Source organism: Myotis daubentonii, chromosome 1 (genome assembly GCF_963259705.1).
Source record: "Myotis daubentonii chromosome 1, mMyoDau2.1, whole genome shotgun sequence".
Taxonomy (NCBI): Eukaryota; Metazoa; Chordata; class Mammalia; order Chiroptera; family Vespertilionidae; genus Myotis; species Myotis daubentonii.
Window position 1 is genome coordinate 93,810,627 of NC_081840.1, and position 21,249 is coordinate 93,831,875.

Here is a 21,249-nt window from a genome sequence, read left to right on the forward strand (position 1 = left end):
GTGTGCAGGATCCTGCCCTCCAGGCACTCTCTGGCTAGGAAAGTGCCTGATACCAACATGGAGCAAAGAGCAAGCATCTGCTGGTCTCTGTGAAGTGCTGGATGCACTGCACTGGCCACAGGCCAGGAGGAAGTCAGAGCAGAGACAGCTGGGTGTTGTGGCTACAGCATGGCTCAGAGAGAGATGAGCGGAATCTAGACAGGTTGGTAAAATTTTGGGGTTTTTTATATAGTATCGTCAGCTTTTTCTCTGTGGATTATAAAATGATTGCATGATCACTGTCCAAAACTTGAAAAATACTAAAACTCTCAAGAGAACTAAAGCAAGGCCCTGATTGGTTTGGCTTAGTGGATAGAGCGTTGGCTTATGGACTGAAGGGTCCCAGGTTCGATTCTGGTCAAGGGCATGTATCTTGGTTGCAGGCGCATCCCCAGTAGGGGTGTGCAGGAGACAGCTGATCAATGTTTCTCTCTCATTGATGTTTCTAACTCTTTATCCCTCTCCTTTTCTTTCTGTAAAAAAAATCAATAAAAGATATTTAAAAATGAAAGGAAGAAATATACTAATATTATAACTTTTTCTCAATGCACATATATGTATTTTTAATACAAAATTGGATGAAAAACAATTGGATGAATCTGTGAACGTGTGTGTATATATATAGGGTATCCTAAAAAATGTATACACACTTTGAGTAATTATTAATTCCAAAGGGTTAAATCTAAAAAGAAAGAAGCATTGGAATTAATAATTATTCAAAGTGTATATACATTTTTGGGACTATATATATATATATATATATATATATATATATATATATATATATACTTGTGTATAATCAGAATAAACATACTTCTGGCAGTAGTTCTCAACCTTAACTGTTCATCACAATCACCTCAAATGTTTGTAAAAAAAAAAATACTATTGCCCAGACCCCAGGCTAATTGAATAAGAACCTTAGAAGTTGGGGTGATGGATATGTTAACTAGCTTGATTGTGATGATTATTTCACAATGTATATCAAAACATTAAATTGATATACACCTTAACTATATACAATTTATATTTGTTAGTGATGCCTTAATAAAGCTGGAAAAATTAAATGATTCATGGACTTTTTAATTAGCACTTGCTGACAAAAAAGACATGAATTTTTCAAATTATACACACACACACACACACACACACACACACACAGAATTGTGGGGCTTGAGACCCAGTCATTGGTATTTTTAAAGCACGAGTCTGATTGGAATGTGTGGTCAGGTCTGAGAAGCACATCCCTAGACCCTAGAGCCATGGTCGACAAACTGCTGCTCGCGAGCCACATGTGGCTCTTTGGCCCCTTGAGTGTTACTCTTCCACAAAATACCACGTGTGGGAGCGCATATACAGTGCTATTGAAACTTCGTGGACCATGTACAGAAGTTGGTATTTTGTGGAAGAGCCACACTCAAGGGCAAAGAGCTGCATGTGGCTCCCAAGCCGCCGTTTGCCGAGCCGCAGCTTGCCGACCACTGCTAAAGCTAAGGCACCTGCAGCCATCCCGAGAGGAGGAGCATTCAGGCCTCCCCATCTGAAGGCAACAGCAGAATCCAGAAGCTTAGCCTCCTCCGCTGTACGCCAGGGATCCTGTGGGCAGCCGCACAACCTGCCTCAGCTGCTGCGTCTTGGGCGGTTGACCGTGGGACAATGGTCTGATGCGATTGGGGCTTGTGCTGGACCTGGCCTCGGGGACCTGTGTCCCAGTCAGCACCGGGGTCAAGTCTTTAGTTCCTAAACGGGCTGCAACTGCGAAGCTGTCATCCTCTTCTAGAGCAGTGACGCCTTGGGCGAGGGCCTCTCACTCTCAGGTGTCATCCTCGGGAGAGGGGCTCAGAGCCACCCTGACCGGGATGCTCTTCAGATCCCTGACAGGTCAGCTTCCAAGCGATGGAGGTTAAGGCTGGTGCACCAACAACCCCAGCCCCGCAGGTGCCACTCCCAAAGCTGGGGCGCTCAGGAAAAGGGCTGTGGTGCAGTCTCTTAGATCAAAAGGCAGGAGACTGCAGAGGAAGCAAGAGGGTCTTGGTCATCTCAGGCTCCTGGAGAGGGACCCAGGCCCATGCTGGCACAGCGCCCCCAGGGGTGGAGGCTGGATGGTGGGGACCGAGTGCTCTGCTCTAGCTGCTGCCCAGGTAGCAAAGGGCCTTCCCTTCATTTCTCTGGGGAGAGATGAGCCCCAGGAGACTCAGCCTGGGGTCTCAAGCCCAAGGAATCTCAGCAATCTCTAAGATCAGCCCTTTCTGTTCCACAGACAAAATGCTCAAGGAATGCTGGACCGTGCTCCATACTTGCTGTTCACACTGGCATTCCTTATGTACATTTTATTTTTAATTATTCCATAATACAATTTCCTTAGTCCCCGTCAGTGATACTCTTGTTTCCCGTTTGCAGGTGGAACTGAGCTTAAACTGCATGTCCTTACAAGGAAAACCGACAAAAAACCCCACACACAATGAAACTGGATTTAAGAAAACTGTGTTCTGCGGAATGCCAAGAAAAGGACTCTATTTCTTTCTTACTATATTGAAGGAAAAAAACACACCAACCCACAAAAGAGACTGTGTCTCCTTGCTGCCCTCAGCTGGTGTAGAAAGACGATGCTCTGATAGGAGAAGTTCCTCCAGTTCTTGCTCATTCAATTGCCACACCAAAAGTGTCTAAAACTTTCCCTGTACCTTGAAAGAGGTTAGGTTTCATTCATAAATCCTGGAGGGTTTCGGCTGCCCTACCCAATAAGAAACAGCAGATGGTACCCTTGTCTTCCTCCTTTACAAAGACTTGGGCAGTCCATTTTCCTAGGGAGGGGGGCTGGAGGGAGGAGGCAGGGAAGGAATCCTGTGTCAGAGCACAAGCATCCACCACCACGATGCCCTTCTCGTGCCCTCCAGGCCGTGTGCCTCGCTGTACAGTGTCCTGTATTTGAAAAGAAGTATCTCGTGACATGAAGTAAGTAGGTGGTGTGTTTCCCAGGAGAAGGATATAAAACTCATCCCAACCTGAGTTTCAAAGCATTTATTTCTGCTTGGGTAAAGAGCTAATTGGCCCCAATCAATTTAATAATTTTTTTTTTAAAGAGCGAATTGAATGAAAAAAATAAACAAATGGATTTAACACACTTAAGTTATACAGAATTACCTTTATTTTGGCTGCAACCCTAACTTCATTTTCCTTAAAATGAATACCATTTCACTTTTGCTGATTTTACATTCATGAAAGCAACACCACTGCACTGCAAAATTACCCACATGCAATTAGGTACCTGATATATGCATTTAGATTTGTTAACAAGCGATAGAAAAGATTGTGTCATCTCATCAAGAAAATATTTTCCTTAGACACCTTATTTCATTTTGATTTCTTTAAAAGAGTTATAGCAAAGAGCTGTTTCAAAGGTTGACTCTTTGTCCTTTCACAAGCCGTCCTCGAAATCTCCAAAAATCCTGGAAATAATGCCAAACAAAAGGAGTTTATGGAACACTTCAGTTTGTCTCTTCACCATAAAAGAAAGTAAATTTCTAGCATCTACAAATGGTTAAGTGGGGGGAAAGAGGGGAGAGGGACATGGAAGCCTCCACAATAGTCCTATCAGTTAGAAGATAAACCATATTCTGAGACTCCGATTTACTTATTTGCCAACATCTAATATCATGTTAAACAATCTAAGGCAAGGAGTCCCCAAGCTGTCAACCCTGTTGTACTGGGTCCTCTTGTTGATCACAGGTCCGCAGGCGGCTGATTATTATGCTGGGTCACAGTACAGACAGCTCCCTACCCATCTTCCTGCCTTCCGTCGGTGATTTGCCTGGCTCATTTTGAGTCATCTACTCCTGATTAGGTCATAACCATGCCAATGATACTATAGGTTACTGGTTTATTTGCTTTTCCTTTGTTCTTCATAAAACAATTCAGACTTTTAAATTTATTTCTTATTTCTTGCTTATTTTTGAGCAACCAGCAAGGTATAGAGAGAAGAATGATTTTGGAATTCGACCTGACCCTGCAGTCTAGCTTGTGTCACGTAACAGGCCCACCTCTTGGACTATTTTCTCATTAGGAGCATGCAGCTCTAATGACTGCTGCACTGGATTTTGGTGAAGAAAATAAGAAAAAGAGTGTGAAAATGCTTTTGTTGTTACCTTAAAAGAACTATAGAGCAAAAGTTTGTATTGTTATTGTACATAAAATTCATAAACTCTAACTTAGAAGGTAACTAAAATAAATACAGGAGGTAACTCATTTAATGCAATAATGACAAATCTCAAACTGAATGTATACTTTTTTCCTGCCTTAAAATTCAGGGTGTTGGACGGAAACCACAACTATGTTGACAAACCACATTGCCTTTGTAAGTCCTTTTACATAGTGGACAAAGGGAGAGGGACGATACTTTCTAGAATCTGCAAATGTGAGATCAGAGCATTTTCAGAGGTGGGTACATTCATACATTCTAAAGGGAAGATAGACGTAAAGGGCCAAGTACGATTCTTGAGCTGGGAAGGTGTTCAGAAAATGATTCCCGACAGACTGGTGTGCAGCACTCTTCACAGGACGGGAAGGCTCCGCCTGTGGGAGGGTCATGCCACCCCGGAGGAAGTGCATGCACTTATGACTACCTAATGTTCATTTAAAAGCAGATCAGCTTCTTGGTTCCCAGGCTAAAATGTACACAGTCTACAAAGCAAATATGTCTATTTGCCTTGACTGAGAATTTTTCTATTGATCCTCATCAGCACTGAATGTCCACTAATTAAAAACAAATAATTGACAAGTGATGTGTATGAATTAGGGAAGCATATGAAGTATCTCACACCTCTTACTGATAAGCATTAGCGATCTATCTCTGTACATGCAAACAAACACTTGCCTAAGAATTGCTTCCTGGGAGTCTTATTGGATTTCCAATTGTATAAATACCTATTCTGTACAAATAACGGAGGCCTGTGATTGCTAGTCCAAACCTTTAACTTTCCCTGTGTGCATTCAGGTGGTAGCCTGTTGTCCTTCATCTCCTGTCCTCTAAGTATGTTTTCTATTTTCTATCCTATCTGACTGTCGTGGAACAAGGTAGCCTGCATACGCCAGGACAGCCCAAAGACACAAAGAAGCAGGCAGGCCATCAGCTCCCCACACTGGGGAAGCAAGTGCAAACTGAAATTCCATGGGCATTCTTTGTGGGTCTCAGCCACGTTTCTGCAAAGAGCTCTCACCACACGCAGTTTATACCCTCAAATTAAATCAACAAGGAGGATTAGTAAGCATCTGAAGGAAAGACAGAAACGGAGATTGTTATCTTGCCATTTCATACACATACCTTCAGGGAGACACCTTCTTTCGCTCCATACAATTTTTCTGCTAACGACACAATTTCATTCTCAACCTTTTCTTGACTGGTTCCCTTCACATCGATGTAGTGGCAGTTGGCACTGGCAAAATGGCAGGAAATTGCCTGGGCAAAGTGAACCAATTAATATTAAGGGATAAAATCCCATCAACACCAGCAACCAAGCAAGGTTTCTTTTAGAAAGTCAGTTATTTCCTTCAGCGTTTGATTTCTAGATTGAAAGCTGTTCCATGGCGCCTTAAATCAGTCTCTTTGTGGCTCAGTAGCCTTTTCTCCTCCCAGCTAAAGGCTACTTGAGAAGTTACAAGAGATTTTTAACTAGGTGTGATATTTATTTTCAAAAGGCATTTATAGGGCAGGGAACATAATTCCGTTAAGTCAGAGGTCTTTAACTTTTTAACATTTAATTTTTCTAAGGAGTAGATATCCCCAAATGCTTAAAGGGAATGTATTCCAGGGTTTTTCATCATCTTAGTCACAAAAGTTACTCAATGAAGTTTGTGATGGCTTGTTATTTCAATCGCCACAGACTGGGGAGGGGGGCGGTAAGGGGGGGACACCTTGCAAAGGAAAATAATACACCCCCCTTTTGAATCAAAAGGACATTTGAAGTCTGACAGCAGATATCTGTCTTGTTCCTTTATGAAGGCAAGACAGAAGTTACTTGCCCTTCCCATTCTTGGAAAAGTTTTAAACAGATCTGCTGCAGGCACTACCTCAAACTCACCTTCCCAGGCACAGGTCAGTTATCTTAAGGCGACCACACCTGTCAGAACTTCCTTCTTTGCCCCAAACATCACATTTCTAGGCAGAGTGGCCACAAGCCCCGTGTCCCATGTGAGCTCCAGTGCAAGGGGAAATGTGCATCCGTTATACGTGCTTTTATGTATTTTTTAAAGGTTAGTGTTTTTCCAAACATTAAAGTAGTTGAAAAAATATTGAAAAATTGCAGAGTCAGTATATTAAACTCCTCATTTTTTGTACTGCGGTGCCTATGCCGCCCGCCCTTCACAGTGCTGAGGTCTGTGCTAGCGAAGAGCCTGATCTCGTGAAGACCCTCCCACTGCAGCCACTCAGATTCCAAATGTTGGCATTGTGCTCATCATGGATTTTCTTGCAGTGATTTTGATTTTTTAAAATATTGGCCCCTGAAGAGAGTGCCTTCTCACCTCACCCTCATCCTGGCCCTGCTGAGCCCAGTGCAAATATGAATGAATGAAAGATGAAACCTGGCAACTAACCCTTTGCCTCAGGGAGACAACAGGTGTTGGTGTAACGAACGAACAGCCTCACTCAGCCCAAAGCAGCCCCAATATTTAGTATTTTCAGTCACGTAATCAAGGGGGAAATGTGAGTCCACACCACTGTACTGCCAGGTGTGCTGCTGAATTTTAGAGAAATGAGAAATTGAGAATTTATGAGAAAGTTGTCAATTTTAATGTAAGCAATGAAATCATTAAGTTTAAAATCTCTAAGCCCTGGCTGGTTTGGCTCACTGGATAGAGCGTTGGCCTGTGGACTGAAGGGTCCCAGGTTCGATTCCTGTTAAGGGCACATGTCTGGGTTGCAGGCTTGATCCCCAGCCAATCAATGATTCTCTCTCTCATTGATGTTCCTATCTCTCTCTCCCTCTCCCTTCCCCTCTGAAATCAATAAAATATATATATATTGTAAAAATGATCTAACACTGAGGGGTGAAAACAATGGCTGCCTGCTAAATTTGATTTCTGGATAGCCAATTCAGAACCTTTCTTTTGGATCAATAATATTTTTTTCAATAGCAATGATAATATAAAGTTTTCTGTTATTTGGTTACTATGAGCTATATACATTCAAAACTTTATTATTTCAGTATGTCAGCAGTGGTTTTTGCCTCCCAAGCACAGGCCATCAGCTCCCAAGTAAGCTCTGGCTCTGAAGCAAATCATGAATGGGATCCTGAGGTCGCCTGGCTTCTTGCTGATCTGAGCAAAAAAAGCAAGAAATATATTTCCTGGCAATTAAACTGGACTAAAGGCTAATTCAGTGAAAAGTCACAAATCTTTTAACTTGAGGATATTTTTTCCAGTGATTTTTTTTTTTTTGAGAGAGAGAGAGAGAGTGAAGGGGAAGGAGGGGTGAGAGAGAGAGAGAGAGAGACACACACACACACACACACACATCGTGTTGAGAGTGACACATGGATTGGTTGCCTCCCACATATGCCCCAAATGGGGCCATGGATCAAACTTGCAACCCAGGTACCTGCCCTTGACTGGGAATGGAACCCGTGACCCTTTGGTGCACAGGCCAATGCTCTAACCATTGCATTACCAGCCACAGCAAAAGTGTTAAATCTTTTAAATTTCAATATATCTTGGCATTTTTGTGTTTGACCATTCACCGTTGGAAAATGCTGTTATGTTAATGCATACCTTCCGGAATCCTTGAGTTCTGTTCTGACCAGATCCATGGATGAGCAAAGGATGAAAGAAAACGGTGTCTCCCTTCTCCATCACAAGGTGAACCCGGGCATTGTTTTCATCATAGTCCTGGATCCCGTGGAACATTATGTTAACTCCCCCCTAGAACACAAATGAGAGCCAAGTCTGTATTTGAGGAAGCCAGTAATTACAAACTTTATAGATCATCAGGAAAAGCAAAGGTACTACTCTAAGTTCTTTCAAGAGGAGATAAGTTAGATTCTTTTAAAAAACGTAAATATACAAAAGCTTCTCAGATGTCTGGTTTTTAAAAGTCACCTGTTGATATTAAAATCACAGATATTTTTTTTTGACCAAATAAAAACTTTGGAATTCCCTCCTACCCTTTGTTACTGAGTAATAAATGAAGCTCTAGGTCAGCTTTGCATTTTTCAGTTAATGCAGGAGAATGTTACAGCCCGAACCCATGATCATTCTTTCTCAGCATGACAGTCTCCTCATCTGGAACTTTGCCTAAATCATTCTCCGATTATTCAGGAGTATCTCTGAGAAACTATTCTCCAAAACTAGGGGAGAAAAACTGAACAATTTTTCTGAGCTCATGTCTTGTCCAGAGTAAAGAAAGAAGAATTGCAAATTATAACACTGTGTTTGTTTATAACTGTTTCCAAAGTTAGTTATTGCTTTAGGGAAAGGTTACATCTTTATTAAAAACTACAGTGAGACGTGATTTAAAGCTTACAAGCCTTTATGAGGGGGTGGGGCTGCTGTTCTAGGGTAGAGGCAGCATCCCATCCCCACTCCTAAGACTGAACTCTGTTAGGACTTGGATCCAGTGCACTTCTCTCCTGGCCAGGGTGGATATGCGACCCAAGCTAAGCCAAACTGACCTCTCATTTCGGCCACTCAGATTCAAATCTGAGCAGAGGATGGAAGAGACCGTACATAGTCAGGGTTCAATTGCCCACACCAGGTGCCCCAACCTACTCTTCCCACCGAGCTACAATGCCCACTTTCCAGCCCAGAGGCCTAGCCAGCCTTCCAGGGACTCAGCAAGGCACTGCAGCTCTCCAAAACACTCCCTTTTGCTTGCACCAAACCTTCCCTAAATCTCACCTTACTTGACAAATCTCACAATTTCAGATTTTATATCAAATCCAGACTTTTTTTTTTTTTTTACTTAGCACTAATCATCAGCACACCAAGTCTCACTGAGACAAGTCTTTAAAGCTATATTCTCTTTACTTCCTACAGGACCACATTCGTTCTTCCTGCCTTAGTAACAGGTGCTCTTCGCATTCTGACCATCATTCTGGGGCTGCAAGATGTATTGCCTTACACCTAAAGCACTAAAGTCTCCTTTGTGGTTTCCCTGCCTCTGGACCCCTACATCTTCAATACATCCCGTGCCACACCCCAAGATTAGTGGTCTTGAAGAACCAGATCGGTCTCGTCACTTCTGAGCTCAAAAGCATTTAACAGTCCTTCAGCATCAACAGTTGAATCAGTAAACCGTGGGACAGCCATGCGATGGAATACCGCTCCATCCTCCCCAGAGCTTCTGCTGGTCTCTCCAGCTGGAAGATGAGCCCTCCCTCTTTTTCACTGCAAGAGCCACCAATCACTGTGTAAGAATTACTTGGCACTTGGCACATGCATCTGGTCTTGCAATGTGTGTGTCTTACCTTTGCAAATTAGGCTCTATAATCTCTAATCACCTACCAAAGTTCCCCATGTTGACTGGCTTTCAAACCCTTGTTGAAAGTACAAAAATGAGTATTTAATATCCTTGAATTTTCCCTGATTGGGATTCCAAATCCTAGACCAATGTTTGGCTGTGAAAGGAAATGCCATCTCATTGGTGAAGCTCTTTATGTAGACTGATGGGAAATCAAAACAATGAACGATTCTGATCAAGACTCAGCTGCTGGGCAGACCTACCTCCCACTTGGGATAATCGTGCGGCTTCAGGGTGCCTTTGTGTGTGCCCGGGAGCACCACCAGACAGCCGTTGTTCCGGTCAATATGCTCCATGGCCGTCCAAGCGCAAACAATGCTATTGCTGGGCCTGAAGGGGAAGTAGTGCAGATCCTGGTGCAGGGGATGGCGGGACGTCTTCTTGCCTGAAATGGAACCTGCTGTTAAAAGACGCTCAGAATTCTTCTCTTCTGCCTGAAAAACCAGAATAATGACCAATCCCTGCAAAATCCAAACAAATGAAACCATGTTCTAGATTCTAGAAAATCTGCCTCAGGTGACAAGCACCAAACTGGAATATCGAATCAACACAGGGACTCCAGATCCTCTACTTTTTTCTGGGTTTCTGGTAGCTGAGTACTCACATACACTATTTTCTAGCAAGTCATACATATATCATCATCTCTATTGTGCTTTATTCCTTTCTAACTGGTTTGGGCACAGGGCCTAGTGTCAAAAAACAAAGTTTAATTAATTATATTGAAGAGAGTGGTCATCTTTGAGGTCCCCTGATAGTCTGCAAAAATTTTTTAATTAGCTAACTAAATAAAAAAGCCCTAAGAGGTTTCCTCACCAAACTAGAAGCATTTGGTATATAATCACTGTGCAGAATCAGAGATGCCACGACCACATTTACATTTCTCCCTGGTTTTGCTCTTTGAATCTGATTCCCCAGGCTCCCTGATCTCTCCAGGCAAGACATCCAGGGAGGAGAGACTTGGTGATGTGAAGCTACAGGCCTATCACAGAAGCCTCTCCTGGCCCTGGAGGAAGAAAAAGTAGAAAAGATGAAGAGATCTCTGATGGCCAATTTACTACTGCTGGAATAGCAACATTCCTCAGCATGGCCCAACAGCCATCTGCATAAGAATACCAGGGGATGGTAAACAACACGCAGATGCCTGAGTACTACCATCCAAATCAGTTTCTCAGGAAGTAAGGTTTTAGAAGCTATATTTTAGAAAGCACAATAAATTTTAATAACAACTGTAGTATGTGATTTACAAAAATAGTTTAATTGTGTTAATAATAATAATAATAATAATAATAATAATAAAGGCAGAATTCACACTATCACAGATGAAGATGGTCAATAAAGCTTAGAGATGCTGAATAATAGGTCCTTATGTGATATAAAGAGTTGTTTATAAACCTGAATGTTTAAGAATCCTATCATCTGAAAATCCAGCAGTAATAACCCTACAGTTAATATATGAAATCACTATTATCCTAAATGTTGTTATGATATAAGCTATTTTGAATTAAAGTACTGTAAAAAACAAAATTCAAGTGGGTAAATTTAAAGATCTAATTGGCTGTATTGAATGACTTACGAATTGAGCAGCATTCCATGTAGCAGATAGAAGGAGCTCAGAGGAGCTTACCAAATGGAAGGCTTTGGTAGGCAGATGGTGGAGGGATAAGAAGTTACTAGAGAAGAGGACTGTTCAGGCGGTCCCTTTAGGGGAGGGGCAGGGGGACTATTTGGCAGATGACCTCACTAGGGCTGACATTGACTGGTTAAGATTTTCTTCCTGGGAGGAACTGGAACTGCAATTTGGTTAGGTATTAAGGCTCAGCTTGCTGATGTGGGCTAGCACAAGGGATTCCATTTTAGGCCTGTTGTCTCTCTTTTAACAGGACACATACTCATTTATGCAAAGTTTAGCACTTATACACATGGCTATAGTTAGAACATCAACCTTACGTATTTTAACAAAACATTTTTCCTTCCCCTGAACAAATAAGAGGCCTTTACCAGCGTCGGGAGGTTTGTTTATCAGCATGGTATGCATGGCCATAATGTTGGGTCCAGTGAAGCACTCCACATATTTCAGAATCTAAAGGAAAGGGTGGGGGTGGGGGGAATTCATGAGAAACCAGATGCACAAGCGAGTGGCACAAAGTACAACTATCGTTATGAGAACCAAGATGACAGTCGTTTAAAAAAGCCAATCTCACAACATTGCAAACAAAGCCTGGAAAAGTGAGCACTTGGAAATGATTGGAAATTTCTAACACTCCGAATTAACAGGCTTTTTGGAGCCTATTGGAAACATAACCGCTTTTTCTACAAGAGAGATGGAAGTTTCTATGAGAGATCAACTGGGAAGGACAGGTGGTTCATGCCTCCCCACCTCCTTTCAATCAAAGCTGACGACAGTTGCCCAGTGAGAAGCCAGCTTCCTCCTCCTTCATGGAGACTGTTCACAGGAAGGGACCATGACAGGACCCAACCCACATGCAGCTGTCATGAGGAGCCCAGAGGAAAGGAGAACAGCAGCTCAGAGGACCCTCACCGTCAGTGTGACCATTCACTCAGCTCTTTACTGAGGTCTGTGAACCAGGCAGAGTGGCAGGAAACAGGACACAACAGTGAGCTGCCCCAAAGAGTTTATATTACAGTCTGGTGGAAGATAAACAAACGATGACATGGGCAGTTGTGGTTGAGACACATGCTAAGAAGAATAAGCCGCAATGAGAGCACGTGACAGGGAGGGCTGAATTAGTCACAGGCTCCAGCAGCTGCGGTGTTGCCTCCAGCACCTAACCCTCCTGGGGAGGGGTGAAGTACAGAAAGGACTCAACATTGAATGCCTCCTATTTGCCAGGGGCTTTATGAAATCAGCCCAATTAAGCCTCACAGTAATCCCTGAAAATTAATGTCCCCATTAAATAATAACCCTTTAAAACAAATATCCCACATGAATAAGCCTGAGGCTGATAAATTGCCCAAGTTGGCAGAGTCAGCTACATGAAAAGTTGATATTCAAACTCCAATTCTGACTAAAAAAATGAAGCACATTTTACTGCTTTCTCACTATTTGGTATCTTGTGTGTAAGGAATATATATATATATATATATATATATATATATATATGCCTAAGCAACCGTTACGACAGAACAACCGGTCGCTATGACGTGTACTGACCAACAGGGGCCAGACGCTCAATGCAGGAGCTGCCCCCAGCCGGCAGGCCCCAATCACCCAATCGGGGCTGGGATGGGGAACTGGGAGTGGGTAGCGTTGGACACGGCTCCTTTCCTAGCGGGGCTGAGGGCCAGCTCCCTCCTTGGGGCCAGTGGCCAACCTCCCAGGTCCCTTCTCCTGTCCCTCCACCCCCCACCCCCAACCCAGCAGGCAAGCCCTGATAGGCCCACCGCCCGCCTGCCATGGTGGTGGTTGGGTCCTCCCCATGCTGGCCAGCCTCCCGGTCCCTCCCCCTGGCTGGCAGGTCCTGATCCTGCCTAATTAGGGGCTGGGCCCCAGGCTGGGGTGGGGGAACTGGGGGTGAGTGGTGGAGGACGAGGGTAGCAAGGGAAGGAGAAGGTGGGGAGGTGGGGAACCTGATCGGCCCTGATTGCCAGCCAGGCCTAAGGACCCCACCTGTGCACGAATTTCGTACTCATTTGGAATAATTTTGAGTATGAGGAATAAGCCTGAGGAGTCAGGCCTGATACTTGTTTTTTATAAAGCCTGTCATTTTTCTGTTTGTTTTTCACTTAGGTCAGTATTTTCTAAACCTCATTCAAAAGCCATCCTCACCATTGTTGCCATACTTTGCAGAATTTCCCAATATAGTTAGCTAATAATTCTTTAACTCCTTTTAACTTAGTCTTATTCTGATTAATAATATCCTCAAAATCATGGATTAGATGTGCTGGTTACTTTTCAATACACATTAAACTAGATAGCTATTAAAACATTGCATACCTTCTAAAAATTATTGCATGAACCACCAGAGACATGGGTCATACTTTAGAAATGTAGGAAACCTGAAAATCCCGATAATGCTTCATTTACCACAAGTGGCCTCCAGTCTTGAGCTTTTCCTCCTTGACCCACCCACACAGCTTCCATGTCCGTCACATAACATGAGGTCCAGAGGAATGGATGGTCCAGAAGGGCCACTGCCCCTCCGGCCACCAACGCATGGGGCTGGACATCACAGACCTGCAGTCTTTCTTCATGAGTCAAATTCTCTAACAGCCCTTGGGTTATACTTTCTAATAAGTACTATACGTAATGTCTCCTTTAAAGCCATTCCAAATGGATGGTTCATGAACTGGGGTACATGTGTGCCGTGGAATAATGCACAGTAGTTTTAAAAATATAAGTAGATCCAGAGATACTAATGGAAAGATGTCTAAGATCTACCAGAAATGGAAAAAACAAGGTAACAACCAGTATGTTCCCATGTTACAAGGTGGGGGCATACAAATATGCTTGCACATACACAAAATAATTTCAGATGAGTGCATAAGAAAGCTGAGCAGTGAAGAAGGCTATGGGTGGGAGACTTTACTTTTCATTTTCTGCCCCTCTGGACTACTTGGATATTTTCGTAAGTATGAATTGCTCTTAAAGAATAATAATTATTTTAAGAACTAGTTTAAATTTAAAATCAAACTCACAGTTCTGCTGACCAGATTCATAAAACAAAACAAAACAAACAAACAAACAAATGGATTTACACTGCATAGCTTCAGCAATTTCACCCTTTGGTACGCCTGAATCAAGTGTAAGAAAGACTCCCTCTTTAACACAGAATTCCTTCCCTTCTCAACCAGAGGTAATTAGCAAACTCTACAGGGCGGTTTCTCAATCGGGGCATTACTGACAGTTGGGGCTGAATAATCATTTGTCTCGGGGAGGGGGTTATTCTGTGCCTTATAGGGTCCTAGAGCCCCATTAGCATCATTCTGGCTTCTACACCTTAGAAGCCAGCAGCACACCATCCCTCCTTGTCCATGTGTGACGACCAAGCATGTCTCCAGACATTGCAAATACCATCATCTCCCATGGAGAACCACTGCTCTAGGACCACAGCAGAAAGGTGATAGGTAAAGTAAAAAGACAGATTTCGGAGGCAAGCATGCAAATGGGCTATTAGCTTAGAGGAAAGTATAGTCAAGGTCTTGAACCTCAGGGAGAGTGCAGTATCTGAAGAGTTCCTCATCTTCTTGGAAATCTTGGGCCTTGGTAATCACTTTTTCACTTGGAGCATATTTTGATTTCGCAATGGTCACATCTTTCATTAACATTAATCCAGCTGGTTTTACCTCTTGTCTGCAGAGTCTTTCAAACTCATTCCTAGAAAATTAAGTTGGAAAATGATGTCCTTACTGCTGGCTCCAAGCACCTACCTGACCCACTTCTGGGAAAAATTCACAGATTGGGGTGGGGGGGTATTCCCTCTGCACCAAGTTGGCCTCCAGCCCAGGTTGAATAATTCTGATTAGGAAAGGAGGAGAAAACAGCCAACTCAGAAGTCCCTGCTTCCTAACTGCGAGGCTGGAATTCACTACCAGAACTCAAATATTCCTTAGCTTAGAAGACCATTTGGAGAAATACATGTGATTTGGTGACACCTGGGGAATAGCAAACACTTCTGTAGCACTAGCAGCACTTCAGGCCCTGTTCCAAGTCTCCTCTCAATATGTTTACCTTATTTAGTCCTAACAACGACTCTAGGCCGTAAGTACTATTATTACCCCCATCTTACAGGTGTGGGACAGACACATGGGAAGGGTAAGTAAACTGCCCCAGGACACACAATGTTAAGTGGTGGGGCTAATATTAAAGCCAGCCAGTCTGGCTCCAGAGCCCAGTTTCCTAAGGAGCCAAATCACTAAGAGTGCACAAGCTAATCTTACTATATTCCCATCACATGCTTAAAACATATACTTCTGTAAAATAACAAATAGTTACCATACCGAAAGCGTTCGATATCAGCATCAGATACCAAATTTTTAATGACAAGGAACCCATTTTCTTCATAAAATTTTCTCTGTTCTAGGCTTAGAACATTATTATCCCGAGTATACCTAAAGGAGAAAAATACATCTCAAATAATTACAAATCACAACATAACAATACCCAGCACTTCTATTTCAAAGACTTTAAGGAAGTAATATGAAAAAAAATGTAAAGTTTTAAATCCAAAGCATTAACTACTGTCACAAAGAAATTAAAGAATTAATAAATTATATCATCTCCATTCAATGGGATATGACTCAGGCATTAAAAATGAGCAGCAGCCCTAACCAGTTTGGCTCAGGGGATAGAGGGTTGGCCTGCGGAATGAAAGGTCCCAGGTTTGATTCCGGTCAAGGGCATGTACCTTGGTTGCAGGCACATCCCCAGTAGGAGGTGTGCAGGAGGCAGCTGATCAATGTTTCTCTCTCATTGATGTTTCTACCTCTCTATCGCTCTCCCTTCCTCTCTGGAAGAAATCAATAATATATATATATATATAGCATATAATAGCAGGGACAATGCTTATTATAATAAAATATTATTATAATTTATAAAGCTAAGACACTATTTATTTTTAAAAAGTGCAAAAATACAAAAGAATTTTTTAACAGTGATTACCTTTATGTAATGAAATTATATATGATTTTAAAAGATTTTATTTCTCTGATTTTAAATTTTGTTTTGTAATGAATAGGTATAGTTTTTCAGATTGGCAACAAATTCAGTAGAATATATATATATTCAGAATGGAGAAAAAATATCAGAAAGGGCGCAATCTGGTTATATATATTTAATCTTCACCCAAGGAGTGAGGATATTTTTCCCATTGATTTTTATGATTTTTAGAAAGAATGAAAGGGAGGAGGGAGGGCAGGAGAGAGAAACATTGATATGACAGAGACACATGGATTGGTTGCCTCCCACATGAGTCCTGACCTGGGGACCTGGGGAGGGATGGGACCTGCAACTCAGGTACTTGCCCTGGACCGGAAATCGAACCTGAGACCCTCCAGTGTGCAGGCCTATGCTCTGACCATTGAGCAACTGCGGCCAGGGCAGATTTTATATTTTTAATTGTCTGCTTCATGCATTCTCCAAAGAAATCAAAATAACAAAATCCAGATATGTGTACAGCATACACACACATTCAAATCACCCAGTCCATTCCTCTCTAGTTGGAATTGTGGCTTTGTGAGAATACTGGAGATCAGATGTCTTTTTTTTTAAAGGTAAAGAGATAAGCTAAACATGTTAGCTGATACATCCTATGACCATATGGCAGGTGAACTTAAATAAGATATAGCATGCCTGAATTTTAAATATATTTTATTGATTTTTTACAGAGAGGAAGGGAGAGGGACAGAGATTTTGAAACATCAATGAGAGAGAAACATCAATCAGCTGCCTCCTGCACACTCCCCACTGGAGATGTGCCCGCAACCACAGTACATGCCCTTGTCTGGAATCGAACCCGGGACCCTTCAGTCCACAGGCCGACGCTCCATCCAATGAGCCAAACCGGTCAGAGCAACATGCCTGAATTTTAAACACCAGATTGTGCCCTTTCTGATGTTTTTTTCCTTTCTGAATTTTAAAATACAAATAGAAAATTAAAGTTAGGATCTTCAAAAATTTCCACAATTGTTCTAATTAGAATAAGTCCTGGAAATGGAGGCTTTGCGGAATGAATTGTTACCAGGCAACAGGATATACTGTGTTTTATATCCTAGTTACCACTAGAAGAGCCTTTGTATACATTGTATGGTTAAAAATTAAAATTAGATCTACTTACTGGAATTGAGGATGGAAACTGGCAGAAGGAACAGCCCTTGAAGTGGGGTGAGCTATCTAGGATGTGAATTAAGGCAAATACAAATTTAGGAGTCAAACTTTTCTAGAAACAACAGTTTCTAGAAAACTGGATTGGCTCTCACATGGGAAGACGGGTCCCAAACAGATATCAAGCAAACTGCTTATCTACATAACTCTGGCAGTTCCATACTGCTGCCTCCCTCACTTCATTTCATTCCCACAGCCGCCTGAGGAGAGGGCTGGAAGCTCTGATATTTGTCCTGCCACTCAGAGCAGGGAACCTCGGCCTGGAGGGCTCAGTAGCTGGTCCAAGGTCACCCAACAGAAAATGGCTGAGCCAAGACTTGACCCACAACCTTTCCTTCATAGCTTCCATGTATTTTATTCCACACGACTATTCCTTCCACTAAACTGAATGAGTAAAAATTGAAAGGGCCAATTCTAGAAGTAAGGAGAAAGATGTGCTAGTTAAAAGAGGTATTTAATTTATTTGGAGTCCAGGCCAAAATATTAGAAACAATTTGGCTGGTCATTTTAAAAACCTATAAAATAAGCAACGATTCCAAGAAAAGTATGATCCACACAGTCAAATATAATTTTAAATACTTAAAGAACTAGTAATTTGTTCTAATTTTTTTTCTCCAGTAACCATAGATTGTTGACTTAGCATCTATAGTTTCTTTTCTTCATTTTTTAAATCATATCTTTAGTTTAAAGAGTTATTTTCAGAATGTCCCTTCTTGTAAACATGTTTTTTTTTTTTATATTTTATTGATTTTTTTACAGAGAGGAAGGGAGAGGGATAGAGAGCTAGAAACACCGATCAGCTGCCTCCTGCACACCGACCACTGGGGATGTGCCCACAACCAAGGTACATGCCCTTGACTGGAATCAAACCTGGAACCTTTCAGTCGGAAGGCCGACCCTCTATCCACTGAGCCAAACCGGCTAGGGCAAACATGTTATTTTTAAATGACATCTTATATAACTGGAACAATGTTATAGTCCAAAAGAAAGGCAGGCCAGGAGTCAGAATCACTAGCTACTGTCTGTGTTTCACATAGCAGAGAAGTTGATGACCTTTGTCAACTATTCTCAGAAAAAATGTGATTGCGAGGACAGTTCAAAGGCAACATTCCAGTGGGGAAAAAAAAAAAAAAAAAAGGAAATACATGTGAAAACACTGAGTTCTGACTTTGACACCATTATAGCAAGAAACAGCAAGATCAGAATATCAAATTTCAAAGTAGTAACAGACTGGAGAGGAACCTCAATTGATTATAAATACCTAGTCTCAGTATAGCAGTGGTTCTCTCAGTTGAGCATGTGTCAGAAACAGCAAATGGACTCATCCTCAGGGATTTGATTCCCGAGGTCTGAGATGAGCCTGAAAATCTACATTTCCAACTTGCTTCCATGTGGTGTTGACGTCCCAGGACCACACTCTGACAACCACTGCTTCAGTTAAATGACCTTGGTCCAGAGTTTTAACCTCGCCTAGCTTCCAATCTCTCACCTGTAACATGAGATCATGTAATACCCTGGTTCCCCTCATCAGTCTATGGACGCGATTTTAAATGTACAGCGGTCTGATACATCGCTGCTTGGAACTCAGCTGGAGAGCAATAGTGGAAGTAAAAGAAACAGCTAGTATGGTCATGAGATTTCAGGATCCTACAGCCAGCCGGGTAGAGGCGAATCAGCTCGCATTAAGGAGCCATCCCCGGCAGTTTATAGGGAGCTTCCAAAAGTGCGCCCCGGAAGAGAACACCTAATCTGAGCAGCAAGGGCACTCCATAAAGGGAGTTGATTTACGCGTCCTATGCTGTAGTGACATGTTTCTGGACCCAACACCGCTGCGCACCCATTCCCTCCCGGGTTAATTCAGATGCCGAATCCGGAGGCGGACCCAGTGCGAGCGCCGAGGGGTCGCAGCCCGAGCTCAGCGCGCAGAGCTGAGGGCGCGACAGACGGGCGAGCCCCCATCCCAGCCTGGCGGGTGCCCCGCGGAGGCCCTGGAGGCGACCACCCTTCCAGCCCGAGCCCCGCGTAGCCCAAAGGATACGACGGCCCCGGCCGAGGGGCAGCCGAGGTGGCCCAGGACGACGCGCAGGCGGGAGGCAGCGCGCGCCCCGTCCATGGCAGCAGCTGGAAGGACGGCGGGCCGGGCCTCGCCTCTACTTGGCTCCTGCGAGCGGCCCCGCCCTCGTCCCCGAATGGGCGCCCCTACTCCTCAGCTTGAAGGCCTCAGGGACTGGGCTAAGGTCACCCAAGAAGAAACCGAACCCCAACGTGACCCACAGTCTTAACTGCGCAGTTTCGGATATTTTGTTCCACATGACTGTTCCTTCCACTAAGCTGCTGAAAGAATAAAATGTGTATGTTCTGCTCTACAAGTAACATGCTGTTAAGAGGCATTTAATTTCAGGGAGTCCAGTCCCAAATAGTAGAAGCTGGTCCTTAAAAAGGAAGAGCATGAAATCAATGACACACTGAAATGTCTGATCCACACAGTCTAGAATAATTTTAAATTTCCTAAAGAACTAGAATTTTTTTCTTCAATTCTATGATTTGGGGATAAGTATGTATATGCCCGTGAAACTCATCAAGGCCATGAACATCCATGTGAGAGGAGACCTCTGAAATTTCCCTCTCACATGCTTTATCGTTGTTTTTGTGTTTATGGTAATAGATACAATCTACCTCTCAGTGAATTTTCAGTGTACAACACAGCACGGTTAGCTGTAAGCACTAGGCTGCATCGTAGATCTCCGAACTATCCATCTGGCATAACTGAAACGTTGTACCCTCCGACTAACACCTCTCCATCTTCCCCTCCCCACAGCCCCTGGCAAACACCATCTCACTCTTTGCTTCAATGAGTTTGACTTTAGATTCCACATATAAGTAGTATTTGTCCTTTTGCGACTAGCTTTTCTCACTTAGCATAAAGTCCTCAAGGTCCATCCATGTTGTGGCAATTGCAGGATTTCCCTCTTTATTCTTATTTTTTTTAAGAAATTCTTTATTGTTTAAAGTATTACATATGTTTCTCCCCCCTACCCCCCATTTCTGGTATTTTGTGGTAATGGAAACAAGAAAAGTCACACACACACACACACACACACACACACACACACACGCACGCACACGTGCTCCACTAGCATTTCTTTAGATTTGAATTAGAATTCAGAATATGTCCCATAAAGATCACGGTCTCTTATGAAAATAATTTAGGAAAAGCAGGATATAAGGACACAATTATAAGCTGTATGTTGTAGCTATAAATTATATTATATATAATTTATATAACTTTATATAAATTATTTTCAGACAAAGAGATGTAAGACTATTTTCTCCAAACCCATATCTGGTGTCAGCCATAATTTAAAAAAAGTGTGAAAATCTGAGATAATGTATGGTACAAAAAGATTTTTAATCTTTCAGCCTGAGCTAGGAACTAAAAGAGATTGTGTATGAAGCCAAGAGAAGATGAAAGGATAAATGAATTGTCTGGATTGAGAAACATCAAGAGGACTCAGGTAAATTACCTAGCACTACGTGAAGTCAACCAACCAACCTTAGATCAGAGGTTCTCAACCTTGGCTGCACATTAGAATCACCTGGGAATCTTTTTAAAACCTGATTTCTGGGCCTCATCCTCTGGAAATTCTGTTTCTTTGTTACTAATGTTGTGGCCCCACCCCATAACAAAGAAACAGAATTTCTGGAGGATGAGGCCCAGAAGTGGAAAAGTGACTCAAGATAAATATCTGTGTATTCTAGATGTTCTCTCTACAAGGTAATTATTTATTAAAAGGTTCTGTGTTACTATTTCAGCACCAAATAAACTAAACTCACTGCCTCACAAATTCTCTTTATGAGGCTT

At 42.6% G+C, this 21,249-nt stretch overlaps 1 protein-coding gene across 2 annotated transcripts; it reads right to left on the minus strand.

The window, feature by feature from the left end:
• Window positions 1-3,161: 3,161 nt before the first annotated feature.
• On the minus strand, window positions 3,162-19,524 carry LOC132242288 (phytanoyl-CoA dioxygenase, peroxisomal). Of its 2 annotated transcripts, XM_059711194.1 has the most exons (9): window positions 19,426-19,524; window positions 17,341-17,396; window positions 15,506-15,616; window positions 14,714-14,882; window positions 11,546-11,627; window positions 9,751-9,932; window positions 7,801-7,950; window positions 5,357-5,491; window positions 3,162-3,485 (listed from the first exon to the last, which is right to left on the minus strand). In XM_059711194.1, exons 1-9 carry the CDS (start codon window positions 19,498-19,500, stop codon window positions 3,432-3,434), a joined length of 1,014 nt encoding a protein of 337 aa, XP_059567177.1. In that variant the 5' UTR covers window positions 19,501-19,524; the 3' UTR covers window positions 3,162-3,431. The 2 variants fall into 2 exon arrangements, with proteins under 2 accessions (XP_059567177.1, XP_059567183.1); XM_059711200.1 differs by lacking the exons at window positions 17,341-17,396; window positions 19,426-19,524 and adding an exon at window positions 18,877-18,908.
• Between the last annotated feature and the right edge of the window lie 1,725 nt (window positions 19,525-21,249).

Excerpts from the sequence above, each read along its gene's own strand:
- LOC132242288 (XM_059711194.1), bottom strand. The coding sequence starts at position 19,500 with ATGGACGGGGCGCGCGCTGCCTCCCGCCTGCGCGTCGTCCTGGGCCAC. Across the intron at positions 9,933-11,545 it reads AAACAAACCTCCCGACGCTG|GCAAGAAGACGTCCCGCCAT; the intron begins GTAAAGGCCTCT and ends GTTCCATTTCAG. Across the intron at positions 5,492-7,800 it reads GAACTCAAGGATTCCGGAAG|GCAATTTCCTGCCATTTTGC; the intron begins GTATGCATTAAC and ends CACTTTGCCCAG.